Here is a 19159-nt window from a genome sequence, read left to right as displayed (position 1 = left end):
GTTTATGGTGTATGGTGTCTTAGACTGTTCATTTATCAACAACAAGAATAGATATGTATATATATGTTTAGAAAGAAATAACTTGTAAAATCATTATTATGATGTAAAATAAGAAGTGGGGCGACAAGCAAACACGGGTGGTCTGACAAGTCTGACAATATAATCATAACCTGCAAGGGAGGAAAAACAACATGTTTTTAATGTTCTCAAGTTAAAAAAAATAAATCTGATTTGAGAGGCGGCCTGGGCTTGTCATTCATGAGTGCCTGTTTGAAAAGCCTTTGAGAATTGAAGTCCAGACAGGATGACTGGCGACCCCTTCCACCCCTTCGGAGGTTCGGTTTTAGAACACCCTCCTCTTCATCGTCTTCTCCCATGATGGCTGTGTGGGCAGCAGCCTTCTGGACTGTTGACTGGTGGACATGGCCCCTGCATGTGGGCCGTGCCCACCCTCTTCTATGGCACTTATCGAATGGAGCAATTTTGCCCGGAAAAACTTGAAAACCATGAGCTGCTTCGCTTGTATTCTGCACACGTTTGTGCCTAGTTCCCTCCTTTCTGTGTCCCAGGGGGCTTCATACAGTCCCGGCACACACCTGGAACCCACCTACTGCCTTGGTCTCTGAGAGTGTGTTGACCGCTGGACAGTCAAATGAAGGTGAGGTTTCGGCAAAAAGAAATCACAGCCCCGTTTTAGATTCCATTAGTAGCACCCTGTGTATGTGGCGCTGCTTGCTCACGATTTAAACATTCATCGCGTCAGTTATCCTCAGAAGTCCTGCGAGTCTATTTTGGACTGCAGATTACTTCAAACGCCTCCTTTGGTGTTTGCTCGCAGCTCAGCTACATCTGATCAACTTCCTCAAATAAGCAAACGTTGACTAACCCCCGTGGAGGGCACCCGGCTCAGGATAAATATGGCCCACAGAAAAGCTGCGCCTACTCTGACTGGAGACGCGACAGCTCAGGAGGATGGACATGTCCGAGAACCAAGGTAAGGGCCACTCATGGAATGGCTTCTTCAGCAATGTTTGTGAATATTGTGGGATCTAATGTGACTCTCATGCAAGAACCAACCCGCTCGCTTTGTATTTGAACACTTCTCACTTCTTTTGTACGGTGAAAAGTCTTTCTAATTTTTTCCATGTTAAATGTATAGTGTTTTTTTGCATTTGTTGTGAAAAGGACACGTGTAAATATTAAGGTAAATGGTGCTCTTTTGGTGATGATGGTGCAGTCTTTGCTGTGAGGTCAAATCAAAACTCCAATTTCTATTTCTATTTTCAATTCCAATGTCCCAGACTTGGAATTCCCAGTGGTTAGCTCTTGGACCATTTCAAACCCAACCTTCACAACTTCCTCCGACATCAAAGGTAGACCTCATATTTTCCCCCCAAAAACTATGGCTTACCTTGTTGCCACCTGAGTAGAGGAACTCGGAGCAACTGTTTTCATCCCTTCAGTTCACTGAGCGTCCCTCCTCTCCGCCTTCCTCTGGCGTGAGGTAGGAAGGCGGAAGTTCAGGCTTTGTACCAACATCTATAGCTGGTTGTGCGACCCTGTTTTTCTGTGAGCACGTTTTTTGTGACCCGTTGGGTGTGAGATAGGAAGGTCTCTGTCACTAGCGTTAACATTGTTCGGAATCTAGCCCCTTGCTTTTGTGTCGCATATTCACGTTTAACTTCCCGCCACAACGACAGAGTGCGTTTAGAAGTACATGAAATGAGTGCAAACATACCAGGTAAAAATACAGTGAACTTTAGGGAGGTGTATTCTCTCATCCTCACCACGGTCCAGAATTGATACCCGGCATCCAGCGTTTTCTTTCCCACATGTTTAAACATGAGAGTGACATTCAGGCGTGACATTTGTCTGTGGGTTTGAGTGCTTGATCCTTTTACGAGAGCCGTGGTGGAGCTTAGCGCACCTGAGCTGTGTTTACCTCTTGATGATATTGTTTATATATTGCGATGCAGTCTCCGGAAACCAAGAGGTCACACGGAGACGTTTGATTTCCCAGCATTGCTGCGGGAGGAAGTTTGCTGAGGGATCAATCTTCTTTATCGGAATTCGAATGCCTCATTGGAGGGTTGGATGTCGAGCGGCATCCTGTTCCATGAGAGCGTCTCATGTTAGTGACTCGTGATGCCAGATCGCGACACATGTGAACATTATGTCACCGTCAGTATGACGTAACAGTTGAGTCATCCCGATCATTTCGTCCAGATCTACTGCTGTTAGCATGCTAGCTGTGCAACAGACCTTGGAGAGGTGACCGAAGAGTAGCAAAACCTTTTATCTGTAATGGCAGATTCAAGGAACAGTTACCACTTCTTTTTCTTCTTTTTTTTTTTTTACCTGATTTTGTTGCCATCCATACGATCAGACGATTCATTTTATTGTATCCAGATTTAGTCTTTTGCGAGCAGAAGCTTGGCATGTAGAAACCCCTGAAATGAGCACAAGACTGGTCCTTTAATTGATATTTTGAAACATCTTTGTGTTTTTTTCAAAGTCTCACTTCTTCAAACTCTGTTCCCGGAAAGCCACGAGCTAATTGAGATTGTGGATGACGGTGTGACACACGATGACGTCCTTGATGCTAAAGTGGAGTACTTCAAGTCTGTGGTAAGTTTTCCACGTTTGCCGACTCTGAACCGAAGCCTCCGTATGAGGAGAAACACTTCCTTGTTCAAGGCAGGAACACAGATTGATAGGATGATGTCTGTCTCAGCTCTAAATGGGACGTGATGGAAGGTGCAAATCTGTCTTTGGAACTTCTTGAAATTGGCCCACAAATAAGAGCCAAATTAAGAACCCAACAAGGTCTTTCCTGCCCCTTCAGTTGGAGATGCAGAGCTAAATGCTAATTGCTAAATGCTTACTCACCTTTGGTCGTGAGCCTGAAGGGGTGTTCCTATAGCCAGGGGTCATCTATTGAACAAGAGACTCGGAGTAGAAGCTCTCTTGCTTCAGGAGTGTTCAGTCTCAGGTGAACTCCATTCAGGCACTCCTGCGATGAATCGGGTGCGATAACCTGTTCTCAATTCATCCAGGGTTCCGATGCGGCTTTCTATCTCGGGAATCTGGACAAGATCTTGGAGCACCACTTCAGATGGATGAATAACCTGCCTCGGGTCAAACCTTACTATGCGCTGAAGAGCAACACGACAGAACCAGTTGTTCGCATGCTCAACGCTCTGGGCACCGGGTTCGACTGCGCCAGCAAGGTAGGCCATTTAAAGGTGTTTTGAACAATCTGACGCCGATTTCTTTCTGACCACAGCGAGAGATCGAGATGGCCTTGGCCATCGGTGTGCCGCCTCACAAAATCATTTACGCACACACCATCAAGTCCAAGTCCCACCTCAAGTATGCCTACGCCCAAGGTGTGAACTTCCTGACGTTCGACAACGAGGACGAGCTCAAGAAGATTGCCTGCGTCTGTCACAAAGCGCGGTAAGTCTAGACTTTCCCGGGCATTAGGCAGGCGAGTGCTCATAGTCGTACGGTACACCAGGCATCATCTGCACCACTGCCCAGTGAAAACACTGATCAGGTCTTCCTAGTCTGACTGAGGCAACCACTTTGGATGGGCTGTACGTTACCAACTTGGCTTTACATTGAACCTGGAGAATAATCTGCAGCGCCCTCGAGTGGCCTCGGACGTGCAGAGGATGAGGTGGACTGTGTAGACACAGCAAGCGCCCAACACTCTTAGCTTGGTGGCTCACCAAGTCAGAAAAGGCTTTCGGTTCTGTGCCTTTTTTGACAGGAAAAATGCATTTTGCAATAAAATACGATGGACCTGTGGAATCGGCTCCAACCATTCTGTGGAACAGTTATGTTCATTTGGCCTCTTGAGATCTTACCGTATCTCAAATCGTCACAGGATAGTGCTGAGGATTGAAGTGGACGACTCCAGCGCGATGATCAAACTGAGCAAAAAGTTTGGGGCCAGCATGGACAAGGTGCCCTCCCTCCTGGAGACGGCCCGCAAGCTGCACCTCAACGTCGTGGGCGTGAGCTTCCATGTGGGCGTGCTGTGCGAGGACACCTCCGCCTTCACGAAGGCCATCGCAGATTCCCGCACCGTCTTTGACATCGCAGTGAGTCGCATCACGAAGAAATTCGAATATTTTAATTTCGGAATCAGAACACCTTACTCATGCCGGCCTGTGTCTTCTGACAGACAGCGATGGGCTTCCACATGGAGCTGGTCGATATTGGAGGAGGATATGACGGAAAAGATACAAACAAAAGATTTGAGAAGGTGGAAAAACATCACCGTTTCATGTTCCATGTTTCCTGACTGAGACACAACAGATGGGATACAATTGCTACACACAGTCATAAAATAGATTTTGCCTCCTGTTCGTTTCAGGTGGCAGAGGTCATCAACACAGCGCTGGACAGATACTTTCCGCCCAGTAGCGGCATCCAGATCATTGCTGAACCCGGCGGCTTCTACGCACATTCCGCCTTCACGCTCTCCGTCAACGTCATCGGCAAAAAAGTGGAGCGCAATGGTGAGAATTCAGTGCCCGAAATCAAAGGAATGACCCTGAGAACTATGGCTTTGACAGAGCCAATCAAAACCCTGCAGATGATTGTCCACCTTCTGTACCCCATGATGTGTTTACCCCAGTTAGATAGATCAGTGAGGTGTCGAGATACCAGTGAGGTGCCAATGCAGTTGGTGAATTATCGAGTGTGAGCCAAGCTGAAGTCTCTATTCCCTCTAAAAGATGGCGAAAAGAGTATGGCATACTACCTGAATGACGGAATCCATGGCTCCTTCTCTATCGTCTGGAACCATCCCGGCTACCTGCTCATCGAGCCGCATCCTCACAGGGTGAATCTCTTCTCCAGCCTCTCAATGAGTTGTGTTTTCCTCTGTGACTTGAATGCCACACATACCTTCCTGAGAGAATGTGTCACGACTAAGAATTCCTACCTTTTCTACTGTCTCAAAGGCCGTGGAGATCGGCGAGCCAATGTACCCATCTGTCCTCTGGGGTCCGACATGCGACAGCAAGGACAAGATGGTGGACGACCTGATGCTCCCCGTGCTGGACATTGGCGAGTGGCTCCACTTCAGCAACTTCGGCACATACTCCATCACCCCGCAGAGCGACTTCAACGGCATGGATCACCCCGATATCTACTTCTACATCACCGACAAGACCATCCGGTCTCTTGCTATGCTAGTGAAGGCCAGCGACAAGCTACGGAAGGATGCAGAGTAGATCCGCCAGCCGGCGTGAAGGTTCACATATGAAGGTCATGTGCAATGGAGCCGGGTGAGGGCCATTTACCTCCAGTAGACCCTGTTTTTCAATTCCCAGTAGCGATCATGTGGAGCTCGATCCACCGTGTTGATCCTCCAGTTTACTGCTTCGATCCTCATTGTCACTGTACCAAACTGATCTGAGTGGTCCACGCCGCCCCCCGGAGGTCGACCCTATCCCTGACACTTTCATTACACTTCCTACGTTTCTGAAAATCAAATTATTGCAGCTGTCCGAAGAAGATAAGGCTCCTAAAATGCATGCTGTCACTTTAGCCTGAAATTCAATTTCTCATAGTTGCACGAAAATACTTGAAAGTTTTAATAATTAAACTTGCATGTGACTGTGAGCTCGTGAAGTTGTGTACTAGACACTGCTGTGCTGAAGAGTGGCACCTTTTCTCAAGCTACCTTTATTTCGTTCAGTTGTTCTCGTGAGGAGCATTATAGAGATGATTATTTAGATTCATGGAAATGACCTGTGGAAGCGAGCTATGTTGCGAGCTAACTACGTTCCCATGTCACATCTTTGTTGTGTAAATATTGTGCAAAGACGGTAAAACCAAAGTGCACTTTTGTATTATTTAAATTTCCTCTTTATCCCCGAGTCATGTCGTGTCACGCATCAGTCCGTCTGACTCATATCCACAGATGTTCCATCCTTATAGGGACGAAGTAAGAGGCAAAAATCTTCCAGACATGAACTTGATACGCACATATTTATGCGATTGTTGTTAGCTTCAGCGGCTGATCAACAAAGCCATCTTTTATTTTAATCCAGAATGTGACCTTTCCAAGATGGCGACGGCGTGGAACTACGGCTCGGATGATGTGGGATCTCTTGAGTTTAACCGGACGATCGATGGGCACATTTTATGTCTCGGTCAGGACGTCTGTGCGCGCGTGCTTCGCGGTTAGCTTGCTGCTACTTCTAATGACAATGCTCTGCTGGCCCTCGCTCTCTCATGTGCTCCACCACTGTGGGTGTTCTCTGATGAATGTAGTATGAATATGGAAAGTTTTATTTTTATGTCTTATTTCTATATATCTATAAGAGGTGTAGGAAAGTCATGATTATTCGCTGCTTCGGTGAAATCCTCTGGTCATGTTGACACAAGCTGAGTGACGTTTGTTTACAGAGCGACCTGCAGTGTGAATGTGAACTTCAAAATGGTCAATAAAATGACATGTCTGAATCAGAAGTATGCAAAATGTGCTTCCCACCTTTCCCAGAACAATTGGGCCTGGAGCCCATACAAGTCACAGAACTGATTCATGACTCTTGAATTCATTTGTGATCAATCACCATATTTAATCTACTCACACGTAAACAAACCAAAACCTGGTGAAATGCCATGAAACCATGTGACCATCGCAGAGATATTTGTCAGTGAAAGGTCACACCAGCAGCAGAAGCAGGTGCCAGTCATGTTCAACAAATTTACTAAAGAAAAAAAGAAATGAACTCGATGTAAACCCTTGAGAAAGTTTGAAAAACTCAATAAGATTATATTTAATATCTTAACAATAGGGAAGACAAAGGATGTTGTGAGATTGCTCTTCCTCCGTGACCCATTTCCTTTATGATAGAGACATACCTGGTTGACGAGCACAACTGGTCTGGGCTGGTTTACCGCGACACCCTCCGACTCTCTTGAACATCCCTATAGAAACTTATCTTCACTGCAATCTCGATCGACCTGTCTCGCTCCTGACACCAGGTGCCACTCATGTGAACTGTCTCGAATGTGAGTCATTACGTCGGTTGCATCCTGTGGTGGCGTCACGTTCCTGGGTAAAAGACCTGACTGATGACATGTTTGTCTTCATGGTTTGATTGTGCAACATTGGTTGTTGCTCAATGACCTACTTGGCAACTGCATCACAGGTGTGTGTGCTAGTGAGTCTCTCCCAGGTCCCTCTGGACCCAGTATAGGTCCATCACCGGCGCAGGGAGCGAAGACACTCCATTACTTCACCCCGGAGACGGATTTGGACCTGCTCCAACTGTTGCACTGCGTTTAAGAGATTTGCTTTAAAAAAGGCATTGAAAGAAATCATCCATTACCTGTTCATTACCTTGTCTGAAATTGTGACTCATCACATTTCCTGAACCATTTTAGTCATGATCTGATTGACTTTTCGTCATCAGGTCATGACTGCTTCCTTCTGATCATGTGGAATCGAGGAGTGGAAAACTTGGTTATAACATTGTCATTGCATTATAATGCATTGTCGCATAGGCTCTCCTCATGCGATGGCCCCATCGTGAAACCATCCCAGGCACGCCCCTTCATCATCATCATCATCATCGTCGTCAACATCTGAGTAAATCCTGGCTCACCGGCAGAGAAGCAGAGGGGAGGGGCTTCTCATTCTCATATAAAGCAGGTGAGGAGAGGTCTTCCCCCAGAGCACGACAAGATGGATCAAGGTAAGCTGCCGTGTTTTTGGGACTCTCCTGCAGTCTTCTCTGATTGTTGACCTTTTGTTGAGTTGAGTGTATTTCTGTCTGACCGTATCGTAAGGATCACTCCTGCGACACCTGTTCCCTGAGACCCACAAGTCAATCGAGATTGTGGACGACGCTCTGACTCACGACGACATCCTGGGTGCTAAAATCAAGCACTTCAAATCAGTGGTGAGTGTTGGAAATTTTTGAAATGCTCCGGTTACCTCCCTATCTCTGCGCCAAGGGTCTGGCAAATGACTGGAAGAAAGACGTCCACTATTTGAGCTGCCTTTAGTTTAGATATCTTGTAGGGGGTGGCTTCATCTGCTGCTCAGCTCACTTTCCATCACTTGTACAGTTGTTTTTCCTGCCACACCACCTGCCCTCACCACCACCCTCGCATGCACCCCGAGTTCACCACGCCTCCAAATCAGCACGGGGCAGGTCAGGTTTACCTGAGCCGAGCCAGATGGGGAGACTCTTCAGGGCCCACCCATTACTCTTGACTTGAAATAAGCCTCATGAAACAAAGGGTTGGAGTAGAACTTCTCCGGCTTCAGTTGCTCCCATGATCCAACAACTGATTCCATGTGATAACTGATTTCATCCAGGGGTCTGATGCGGCCTTCTACCTTGGAAATCTGGATAAGATCCTGGAGCACCACTTCCGATGGATCAACAACTTGCCTCGGGTCAAACCTTACTACGCGTTGAAGAGCAACACGACAGAACCCGTCTTCCGCATGCTTGCTGCTCTGGGTGCTGGGTTCGACTGTGCCAGCAAGGTATTGAAAAAAGGAAAACTTTGTGTTCTGAGGAACCTCACGGTGAGTTCTCTCTGTCTGCAGAGAGAGATCGAGACGGTCTTGGCCATCGGTGTGCCGCCTCACAAAATTATTTATGCACACACCATCAAGTCCAAGTCCCACCTCAAGTATGCCTACGCCCAAGGAGTGGACTTCATGACATTCGATAATGAGGACGAGCTCAAGAAGATTTCTCTCATTTGTCCCAAAGCTCGGTAAGTCGTCGAGGCTCTTCCTAGGATTAGTATAGCAAGCCGTAGAAGTGAATTTTGACTGGCACTCGAGTCGCTCAAGTCTCACCTCATGGATGCTCAAATCGTCACAGGATAGTGCTGAGGATTGAAGTGGACGACTCCAGCGCGATGATCAAACTAAGCAAAAAGTTTGGGGCCAGCATGGACAAGGTGCCCTCCCTCCTGGAGACGGCCCGCAAGCTGCACCTCAACGTCGTGGGCGTGAGCTTCCATGTGGGCGTGCTGTGCGGGGACACCTCCGCCTTCACTAAGGCCATCGCAGATTCCCGCACCGTCTTTGACATCGCAGTGAGTCGCATCTTAAAGAGATCCAAATATTTCAAATACCAATGAATGAAGTCCAATAATGCTGGCATGTACCTGCTGACAGACAGCGATGGGTTTCCACATGGAAGTGGTCGACATTGGAGGAGGATACGACGGAAAAGATACCAACAACAGATTTGAGAAGGTGGAAAACCATTTCACAAATTATCAGAAAAACCCAACTTACACCCAAGACACAAAAACCCGCAGTTGAAACATTCTGTCTTATGTTCCTTCCAGTTTGCCGTCGTCATCAACACAGCACTGGACAAATACTTCCCCACCAGCAGCGGCGTCCAGATCATCGCTGAACCTGGCGGCTTCTTCGCACATTCCGCCTTCACGCTCTCCGTCAACGTCATCGGCAGAAAAGTTGAGCGCATTGGTAAGAGTCATCTGCGGCTTTTTTAACTCAAAGACTTTGCTAGAGGGGTGAAGAATTTTGGGGTACCATTTGGTGTGTTGAAGTACTTTCTTGGTTAATTGTTGATGGAACTCAAGAGTGACAGCAGCGCCATTATTTCTCCCTCAAAAAAAGATGGCGACAGGAGGATGTCATACTACCTAAATGACGGAATCCATGGCTCCTTCTCTATCATCGGGAACCATCCTGGCTACCTGCTCATCGAGCCGCATCCTCACAGGGTGAATCTCTGTTCATTCCTCTCCTCTGTTGAGCGTGTTCTTCTCAAGTGTTGTGAATGGAACAATATTCGAAGACGTGGCTCTGTGGTAAACTTCACAGCTTTCCTATGTGGGTCAGAAGCTGTATTGCAGAGGGCAATCCACATCCGCTTTGTGGTGACATGCCAACATTTTGCTTAGATTTGTTGGCCCCTCGAGGACAGCACCTCTGGTCGCTTGGCCTCCTGGTGTGAGTAACAGTCTCAAACATTTTCTAATGTCTCAAAGATCGTTGACACCGGGGAACCAACGTACCCATCGGCACTTTGGGGTCCCACCTGCGACAGCAAGGACAAGATGGTGGACGACCTGATGCTCCCCCTGCTGGATGTTGGCGAGTGGCTCCACTTCAGCAACTTCGGCTCCTACTCCATCACCCCGCAGAGTGACTTCAACGGCATGGATCACCCCGATATCTACTTCTACATCACCGACAAGACCATCCGGTCTCTTGCTATGCTCGTGAAGGCCAGCGACAAGCTACGGAAGGATGCAGAGTAGATCCGTGAACAATGATGAGAGTCTCGTAGCAGAGCTGGGCGAGAACTTTACGTCTAGTAGACCCTGTTTATCAATTCAGAGCGTCAACCGTCACTTCAATGTCGCGATCATGTGCCCTGTTTGTGGGGATCATCGTACCTAACTTCACGCTTTGTGACACGTGGCTGCCTGTCGCCTGACTGCACAGCTGGTAACATGAGGGGATGGTGAGGACATAGCGGGACAACTTCAACAGACCCGTCAGTCCTAATCCGTTGACTGTCTCATAACAGCAAGTTGTGTGTGTATAACAAGACACTGCACTGGATCTCAGGACATCATATAGGAGTTCTTACGGTGGGTACGGGACCTTATTACAGGGTCTATAGTCAACCTTCTCTCTGTGTATTTGAATGACATGATGCTCATCTGTCAATGTGTAACACTGCACACCTTCAGTCCAGTTTTGTGGACAATTGTAGAAGTGATTCATTGTTTTATCGGCATCTCAGGACAGTGGGACGCTAGCTGCTTTGCAAGCTTGCGTAACAGTAGGTTCACATTATTACTTTGTGAATGACATTGACGTCCTTTTTATTATTTTAAAGCCTCTAATAAATGTGGTGTTCACTGTAAAAGTCAGTGTTTATTGATGTTTATTTTCATTAACAACTGGAAAATAGCGGACACTGTTGAAGGAAACTCATTAAAGTGACTGGTGTGCGTAACCAGATGAGATTTATATCCGTCAAATACAAAGCCAAATGATCAATAAATTAAAATAAATAAACTCATTAATAAAAATCAGATAATCATCAACTTAATCAAATAACAACATGTAAGTTGACACCTGACCGAGTCCTGAACTGCAACCTTTAAGAGGGACGGGGGGTTGACTCCAGTCGAGAGCTGGAGGTCTGGACCTCACCTCATATTTGCTGGAGAATTGTGAAAGCCGTTTAAAAAAGTCATGGGGGCCGATTGTGAGGTTCCTGTCCTGAAGTGACTCATTTAAATGAGGATGCAGACATACCTGCGCTGATGAGCATAACTGGTATGGACCGGTTCACCTTAGCAACCGTCTGCCCTCTTGACAACTCTGGAGACACATATTTAAACAGCAATTAAACTGAAGCCTGTTTAAGCTGTGTCTCGTGACGCGAGGTTCCGGGCATCAGGTACCACTGAACCATTCACACAATCCCATCTCACATTCATTACGAGTGATTATCTCAGCCACAGATTAATGTGTCGGATGTGAGAGTTGTTTGCGAGTCCTGTGATGAGTCATTTTTGGCTTCAGCTGCTGCGTCTGTCCTTCGATGTGTGGTCTCTCTTGTTGTGGAAATGACTTTATACATGTTGGTTTCACGTCCACCTGAAGAAGAGCAGACTGCTCCCACTCTTGGTCTGACAGCGACGTCATGGTGTTTACTGCACAACAGTAAACTGTACATGGATCCCCTGCACAGAAGCATCAGCTGAGGGGAGGGGCCCCTCATCCTGATATATATAGGCGTGCGTATAAGGTCTCGTCTTAGAAGCGGACGAGATGGATCGCCAAGGTAGGCCACTGCTTTTGCTACTTCCTTTCACTACTATTCTAAACTCTTTTTCACTTCCATTTCACTCTTTTTTGGTCAACTTTTTTGTGAGGTTGCTGTGGGTTTAGCTCAGCTGTCCATATACAGAGAACTGCTCGCACCTCCCGATAATTCAGAGCCATTAATACAAATCTGTACGAAACTCTTGCAACTTTGGAGAACAACTCCAAAGTTGCAAGAGTCCAATTTCTTTCCCACATCACTTCAAAAGTCCATATGAGCTTCTTGTCTTCCTTGTGTCTTCGAGCATCACTCCTGCGACGCCTGTTCCCGGGGACCCACAAGTCAGTCGAGATTGTGGACGACGCTCTGACTCACGACGACATCCTCGATGCTAAAGTCAAGCATTTCAAATCAGTGGTGAGTGCTCCAGATTTTTGTCATTTTCTTGTCATGTGACCAAAGCGACTTCCCTGAGAATTGTTAGGCTTCATCTCCTGTAAACAGAACAGATGGGTCCATCATCCGTTCAGAGAAACTATCAGCTCAAATTCACCACCGCTTCTATCCGTTTCTCTTTCATGTCACCTCTCCTTGTTTTCTCTCTCCACATACGGCGTCGTACAATTTGGGCTCTGGTTGGCTGAGTTCAGTTTTTTTCCCTTTGAGTGACACCTGAAATGTGTCGCTGGAAGCAGCGTCCCTCATGGCCTGCTCCGGTATTGTACCTCGACTGTCACACACAGTCGCTATCAACACATCACGTTTGGGGTGAACTCCAGTCTTTTCAATTTTGACTGAATATAGGAAGATAGTTTATGTGCTTTGCTGGGGTCAGCTTGTCCTGTAGCTCAGCTCTTTTTCTTCACTTGCAAAGCCATCATTCGACCCTCAGTTCAGGTAAAGGCATGAGGGTCTCTACATGGATCCTCCTCCAGCAGGTGCCCCTAGCACTCTCCCTTTCAGAGACACATTCAGACTTGAGAAAGAGCCTTCTTTGAGGCGTTGTTTGGGGATCTCCCACGCAGCACTTAAGGACATACCTGGGATGACGGGGGATGGTGCTTCCCCTCACATGACAAGTGTTTGAATCCCTCCAGGGCGCCGATGCCGCCTTCTACCTTGGAAATCTGGATAAGATCTTGGAGCACCACCTCAGATGGATCAACAACTTGCCTCGGGTCAAGCCTTACTACGCGCTCAAGAGCCACAACACCGAGCCAGTCGTCCGCATGCTCAGTGCTCTGGGCACCGGGTTCGACTGTGCCAGCAAGGTAATGGTGGGACGTTTTCAAGAGTGCCTGAGACTCTGCTGCCATGTCTGTCCGTCACACAGCGAGAGATCGAGACGGTCCTGGCTCTGGGTGTGCCGCCTGACAAGATCATTTACGCGCACACCATCAAAGCCAAGTCACACCTCACCTACGCCTGCTCCCAAGGGGTGGATCTCATGACATTCGATAATGAGGAGGAACTGAAAAAGATTTCCCTTGTGTGTCCAGAAGCACGGTAACAACAATAGTGGCGTGGGGTCGGATCAGATCGGGAAAACTCCTGATGATCTGGGGCTTGATTCTCTCCAGGCTCGTCCTCCGTATTGAAGTTGATGACGCCACTGCTGTGGTCAAACTCAACACAAAGTTTGGCGCCAGCTTGGAAGCGGTGCCTGTCCTCCTGGAGACGGCCAAGACGCTGCACCTCAACATCATGGGCGTCAGCTTCCACGTGGGCGTCATGTGCAAGGACTCCTCTGCCTTCACCAAGGCCATCGCAGATTCACGCCGAGTCTTCGACCTCGCGGTGAGTCAGCACACTCAAGACAGGGACGTTTTTTGTTGTTTATACGTTTCACTTTTCAATGGAAAGTTTCACAGATTACGTTTCTTACAGAATGCAATGGGCTTCCACATGGAGGTGTTGGACATTGGAGGCGGATACGACGGGCGTGATACAAACAGACGATTTGAAATGGTAGTGTCAAATAGCTGGTATTCGAGGCTCAACACAACTGGGAAACACATTTTGATTTCTCACAACCAGGTGGCAGAGGTTGTCAACCAGGCTCTGGACAAATACTTCCCACCCAGCAGCAGCGTCCAGATCATCGCAGAACCTGGCGGCTTCTTCGCACACTCCGCCTTCACGCTCTCCGTGAATGTCATCGCCAGGAAAGTGGAGATCATTGGTGGGTCACTTCCACAGGCTGAGAGGGTCATGGGTCGGGGGGATTGATCCATTGGAGGTCTTTACTCCTGAAAAGTGTCTCCACTCATGAGCAGCTGGTTTGACACTCTTCTTTACTTCCAGATCAATCTGAAAAACCGGCCAAGAAGAAGATGGTCTACTACGTTAATGATGGGATTTATGGCTCCTTCTGTATGGTGTTCAACCATCCTGGGTACCTGATCATGGCCCCCCGCCCTCACCGGGTATGACAGACTCCCACATGCTCATTCCAAACCCACCTGAACTTTTTCCGTCCCTCAAAGGCCATCGAGATCACGGAGCCGATGTACCCCTCCCTCCTCTGGGGCCCCACCTGCGACAGCAAGGACAAGATGGTGGACGACCTGATGCTCCCCCTGCTGGACGTTGGCGAGTGGCTCCACTTCAGCAACTTTGGCTCCTACTCCATCACCCCGCAGAGCGACTTCAACGGCATGGATCACCCCGATATCTACTACTACATCACTGACAAGACAGTGCAGAAGCTGGCTGTACTCACAGTGTCCAACGGCAAGTTCCACATGGATGGATGTTGACTATAACGCTTGATAACAAATCATCCATCAAGGTGAGAAGACAGCTGTCACGACATGCACCGGTGACTTCAGTCAAAATACCTGATTTCCAATGAATTTTTCAAATGTTAAATAAAATTGGGAAATGTTTATGCGTTGCATGACACTTCCATACCTGCCCTGCAGGGGGCGAACCTCATCGGGCGGTCGTGTGTTCAGGAAAGTGCAGTGCACAATCCCAACGGTCTCAATCTACTGGGCAGATGTTCACAGCCCTTATTTAGCATTCAGCCAGACATTTGTTGATCCTTGCGATTCGTCGGTCAATATATGCGCCTGCGCGGCTCAAAGCTGAGGCCAAAACACTTGCTTTTCTGCTTTGTTCTCGAACATGGTGAGCTGAACTCTTTTCCACAATTTTGTTCTGCTAGCTTAAGTCATGTGACTTCGACTGCCCTTGAAGTGTTCTCGATTATGGTGTTGCTATTTTGTGCTTTTATTTTAAAAACATTCCAGAAGATATGACGCTAAACTAGCCATACAATTATGACAAAACACTAAAATAAGACAATTAAATGCGATTATTTTTGTCCCGTTTAATGTCATTTTAGAAGTGCTAATACGTGTTGTTCATCTTTGTAGTGCAGCGAAGTCACCTAGCTGTCTGCACAAGATAAATAAGCTGAGAATAATCCAAGGGAGAAGTGTTTTTCACGCTACCGTCCAGCAGGTGGCGTTCACGACGGGCTGCTGCTGGTCCGTGAGCGCGCGTGCGCGCGCGGCCGCGGCGCACGCGACAGACGGTGGCCACACCCCCACCCCCACCCCGCCACCCGTCATGAATAATGCATGAGCTCGCGACCACGGCAGAGGAGGCTCGTGCCGCCGGAGATCCTCGTACGTCAGCGCGTGCTCACCGGCAGCAGGAGGAAAAAAGAATGCTATCGCTAACATGAGCGAGCTCACGGCGACACTCCGAGATTAATGGGGAAGCGGAACGAGCGGGATTACGCGTGTGCGCTGGTTTCTTCTGGGAGTCGACCAGGAGGCGCCTGGTTCCCCCGCCACCGACCGTGACCGAGCCACTGGCATCCTGACGCTGTTCTTCCGCCGAGGTAGGTCCGACCCTCCGCTCCGCACACGGCGCCACTCGCCCCAGCTCGTCGTTCACATCGCGACACCGTCAACACCCGTCGATATGGCTCCACCTGACTCTCATGACTCTCTGCGGATTATCGTCATTGTCATGTTGGATTCCGCGTCTTGACCTTTGTCATCGCGTCGCGAGCGTCCGTCCACGTTTCCAAAGCTCCCTGCTGTTTGACGGGCTGTTCGGAGCAGCTGCCGGTCAACAGTTGTTTTGACAGAAGCCACAAATCCTTTGTGTGGAGATGATCATCGCTGCCTCCATCATGACTCCATCTCCACCCACCGTCAGTGCTTCCTTCCACACATCCTCGGCTCGCTGCTGCTGCTGCTGCTGCCGCCTCATTGGTGGTCCGGTTCCCTCCAACCTGAGAGTCTGGGTCCATGTCACTGTTCGTCAGTCACAAGTGTCAATCATTCGCTCATGACCGTCAAGGTCACATGGTGAGTCAGGATTGTCATGGTTTTGACCTGGTCCTTCACGGTGTCTGTGGTGAAGAAAGAGAGCTGAGCTCTCCACTGTCTCACACACACAGAGGACAGCGCAGTCATCCAGCAGTGACTCACATCAGAGCCACTTCTCTGCTGTAGCTCTTCACCCTCAAAAGTGATGAAACAGTGTTATATTTCAGAAATAATTCTGCCCACTTCTTTCAGTTTGTCATGTTCTATGTTCCAGCTCTTTTTAAAGTAATGTCACAGTACAGTAATGCTTGGATCTACCACCACCCGCGACCTTAAAGATTAGCCAACTACTGGCCATAACCTGTCTGACTGTCGTGTTGAAAATGACTGAAACAGTCTGGTTGTTTACACTTAGATTTTTCACTTTTATATTTGAATTTTTCGTGCTTAAAACATGGTTCGAAAGGTATGTTTTCAGCCAATGTTACATCGCTCTTCAGTCTTTGACGTGTCTATGTTTTGGACCCAGAGTCTGAACTACAGGCAGAGACTTGGGTATTAACGTCCTGAAACCAGTGATGACATTATCTCATTTCATTGTGTGGTGTGCTGATAAGATGATTCAAACAGCAGGGGCCAGCTGAACCTGCCACAATGTTACGACAGGATGGTGGCGGTCAACTTCAGGGACTGAGAGATGAAGGAATCACCACCACAGATGTTGTCAATGGGAAGGGAGGACCTTCGGAAGTCCACAGTTGTGGGGTGGAATGTTTCATTTGAGCGATTAGAGAGGCAAGAACGTAGATCCAAGAGGTGCTGCAGAAAACTGGACCAGATATATGATCGTCACACTACAGTCTTCAGCCAATAAAACATTTCTCGGACTGAACACAGCGCCCCTGGTGGTGAGTACAGCACATTCTCCCAACTTCTGTGGTGTCAGACGAGTGGAGGAGTGTCTTGGTTCCGGTGAAAAAAACTCTCCATTTGACTCGGAACAGAGCTTCTGTTGTTTTCAGCGATATTAGAAACCTGATACTCTTTGTCCATTTTACCATTCATTTCCAGTGATGTAAGAGATTGAGTAGATTTGGGCCTTGCGTCATTCTCCACTTCACTTCTGGTCATGAGCAGCTGTTTCTCCAGCTCCCACGTCTGGGCCTGGCCTCTTTTCCTGGGCCGTGTCAGTGCGTTTTGGTTGTAATCCCACGGTAATCTGCCTAACTCTGCCGTACGGAGTCTGGCTTCTACACCAGCGATTAAACGGCCTCCCACCGCGCCACTCATTAGTTGATTAGATCACCGGCACGACATCGCTGGGGCTAATTAAAGCCAAACAAAGCTGCACTTGACAAGACGTCTGCTCATTTGAAAGTTGTGGTTCAAAATGGGCGACTCGTCTTCGAGGGGCAGGAAAAGATGGTTCTCTGTGTCTCATGGGACCAAAAAACGGCTGTGATCTCAGGAATGACATGCACTTCTTTTTTGAAAAACTCTCTCCTTCTGCTTCATTCGAAAACGTGCAAATGCACGGCACAGTCTGATTCAGTTTGAAGTTGGACACAGAGCCCACATGTCCAAAGTCAAGCTTTCAGGTATATATACCCAGAAACTAGTCCACTCTGTAGTCGCTGCACGGCCATGCAAGGCACCTGGATGTGTCCCTGTCGGAACACTTTCTGGGCTGAAATTTTGCCTTCCCTCTCAAATATTCTTCGTATCAAGATCACACCAAGTCCACTTGTCGTCTTATTTGTTTATACTGGGGAGATTCAAAATGTAACATCAGGCAACCGGCGACTGCTGTCTTTTTGTTCACTCTTGCTCAGGTGTGGAAGGAGGCTGCCCCGCCGACACTCACCTCATGTCTTGTCTCAAAATGGAGAAAATGCGACGTTCTGTAACTAAATCGCAGAAAGCCTTCCGTGAAATATGGGACACCTTTATGGAACTGTTTAAGGCTATTTAGACATCACTGAGTGAGAAACGGTGCAGGTGTGAACTTTCATGATGGACAGACTGGCAGTGACATTGCAGGGGTTGTTTTTCTTTTTTTTGTTAATGTATTTTATTATTATATTATTGTTGTTGTAAAAGAAAAAAAGCATTATTTCCACATGTTACTTTGCAAGTCATCGCTCTGACAAGCGCATCTGCCTTTGTGTACAAGGTACACACAAAATGACTGTGTCTTGTCTCTCATTGATTTGTGTTTTTTCTATTCAATCACGATTAATACCCAATATTTTGAATGTAAATTATTTTTTTAAAACTCTAATAACCATGCTTGTCTCACTGTTACTACTGAAATATTAGACACAAAGAACTTGCCTTTCAAAATGATGAAACGACTGATTTTATTTTACTTGTATGACGTTATTTTAAGGTGACTTTTTCTTCTATAGTGTTACGTCACAAAAACTGAAAAAAAGACGCATCGCCAGTATTTTGGTTGTGACATTAATTCAAAGTCCCTGGAAGCTCCTCCTTAAAAAGTCATTTCCCAGTGGGGTCCTGGCTTATTGAGGATTTAGGAGTCAGAGTCAGGTGGGCTTCGTTCTCTGGTCCCCATATGATTGATGCTGACTACCAGGGGAATCGGCAAGTGGTCCCCTTGCTGCTCTCACTCCCCAGCTGTCTGTTTCTCAACCTCCCAACTATGTTTTGTGTTTGTGAGAGCAGTCATCATTTTCACTTCCTGTGGGCAAGACGCTGTCTCTGGAGTCTGAACCGCAGGATTTAAAGCTTCAGTACTTTCTGATCCTGTACTTTTTTTTTTCCCCTCGCTGTCATGATATAGAGCGACACAGTCATCTCTGGAGCTGCGTGTCAGCACTCTTCTTCCCATGTCCTCGCCAGGCTGCGATGTTTTAAGCCTTGTGGAGCTGAGACGGAAACATCAGATCGACAGTAGTTCTGTCCCTTTATTCTTCATCTGATGCTTGTGATTGGGAAGTATCAATCATCGAAGTATGAAGTCGCCGGCTACATAGCATGATTGTGACTTTTTAAGAAGCTATGCTCAGAAGTCCACCTGTGATTTGAATA

The 19159-nt window shown here is 47.6% G+C and overlaps 4 protein-coding genes across 4 annotated transcripts in view; all 4 read left to right on the top strand.

The window, feature by feature from the left end:
- Nucleotides 1-917: 917 nt before the first annotated feature.
- On the top strand, nucleotides 918-5249 carry LOC128750521 (ornithine decarboxylase-like). Its single transcript, XM_053850701.1, has 9 exons — nucleotides 918-994; nucleotides 2547-2628; nucleotides 3057-3230; nucleotides 3287-3459; nucleotides 3893-4109; nucleotides 4193-4273; nucleotides 4385-4679; nucleotides 4749-4855; nucleotides 4977-5249. Exons 1-9 carry the CDS (start codon nucleotides 918-920, stop codon nucleotides 5247-5249), a joined length of 1479 nt encoding a protein of 492 aa, XP_053706676.1.
- A 2465-nt stretch (nucleotides 5250-7714) lies between these two features.
- On the top strand, nucleotides 7715-10293 carry LOC128750520 (ornithine decarboxylase-like). Its single transcript, XM_053850700.1, has 9 exons — nucleotides 7715-7724; nucleotides 7819-7931; nucleotides 8354-8527; nucleotides 8591-8763; nucleotides 8874-9090; nucleotides 9173-9253; nucleotides 9349-9484; nucleotides 9605-9753; nucleotides 10021-10293. Exons 1-9 carry the CDS (start codon nucleotides 7715-7717, stop codon nucleotides 10291-10293), a joined length of 1326 nt encoding a protein of 441 aa, XP_053706675.1.
- A 1531-nt stretch (nucleotides 10294-11824) lies between these two features.
- Nucleotides 11825-14578, top strand: LOC128750519 (ornithine decarboxylase-like). The gene is given in 9 exon segments (XM_053850698.1): nucleotides 11825-11837; nucleotides 12124-12236; nucleotides 12917-13090; nucleotides 13153-13325; nucleotides 13400-13616; nucleotides 13707-13787; nucleotides 13857-13988; nucleotides 14096-14245; nucleotides 14324-14578. Coding segments are annotated over 9 exon segments (1308 nt in total).
- An 827-nt stretch (nucleotides 14579-15405) lies between these two features.
- tanc2a (tetratricopeptide repeat, ankyrin repeat and coiled-coil containing 2a) overlaps nucleotides 15406-19159 on the top strand; it is a 28543-nt gene continuing 24789 nt past the window's right edge. Inside the window, exon 1 of the mRNA XM_053851452.1 lies at nucleotides 15406-15672. The gene's annotated coding sequence lies outside the window, so the exon portion shown is untranslated. The remainder of the gene's footprint in view (nucleotides 15673-19159) is intronic.

Source organism: Synchiropus splendidus, chromosome 19 (assembly GCF_027744825.2).
Source record: "Synchiropus splendidus isolate RoL2022-P1 chromosome 19, RoL_Sspl_1.0, whole genome shotgun sequence".
Taxonomy (NCBI): domain Eukaryota; kingdom Metazoa; phylum Chordata; class Actinopteri; order Syngnathiformes; family Callionymidae; genus Synchiropus; species Synchiropus splendidus.
This window is presented reverse-complemented; position numbering and strand designations above follow the sequence as displayed.

What these genes read in the sequence shown, in the direction of transcription:
- LOC128750521 (XM_053850701.1), top strand. Translation starts at nt 918, where the DNA reads ATGGCCCACAGAAAAGCTGCGCCTACTCTGACTGGAGACGCGACAGCT. An exon ending in CAAACAAAAGATTTGAGAAG is followed by an intron (nt 4,274 to 4,384) that starts GTGGAAAAACAT and finishes TGTTCGTTTCAG; the next exon opens with GTGGCAGAGGTCATCAACAC. An exon ending in AGTGAGGTGTCGAGATACCA is followed by an intron (nt 4,680 to 4,748) that starts GTGAGGTGCCAA and finishes TCCCTCTAAAAG; the next exon opens with ATGGCGAAAAGAGTATGGCA.
- LOC128750520 (XM_053850700.1), top strand. An exon ending in CTCATTTGTCCCAAAGCTCG is followed by an intron (nt 8,764 to 8,873) that starts GTAAGTCGTCGA and finishes AAATCGTCACAG; the next exon opens with GATAGTGCTGAGGATTGAAG. An exon ending in CCAACAACAGATTTGAGAAG is followed by an intron (nt 9,254 to 9,348) that starts GTGGAAAACCAT and finishes TGTTCCTTCCAG; the next exon opens with TTTGCCGTCGTCATCAACAC.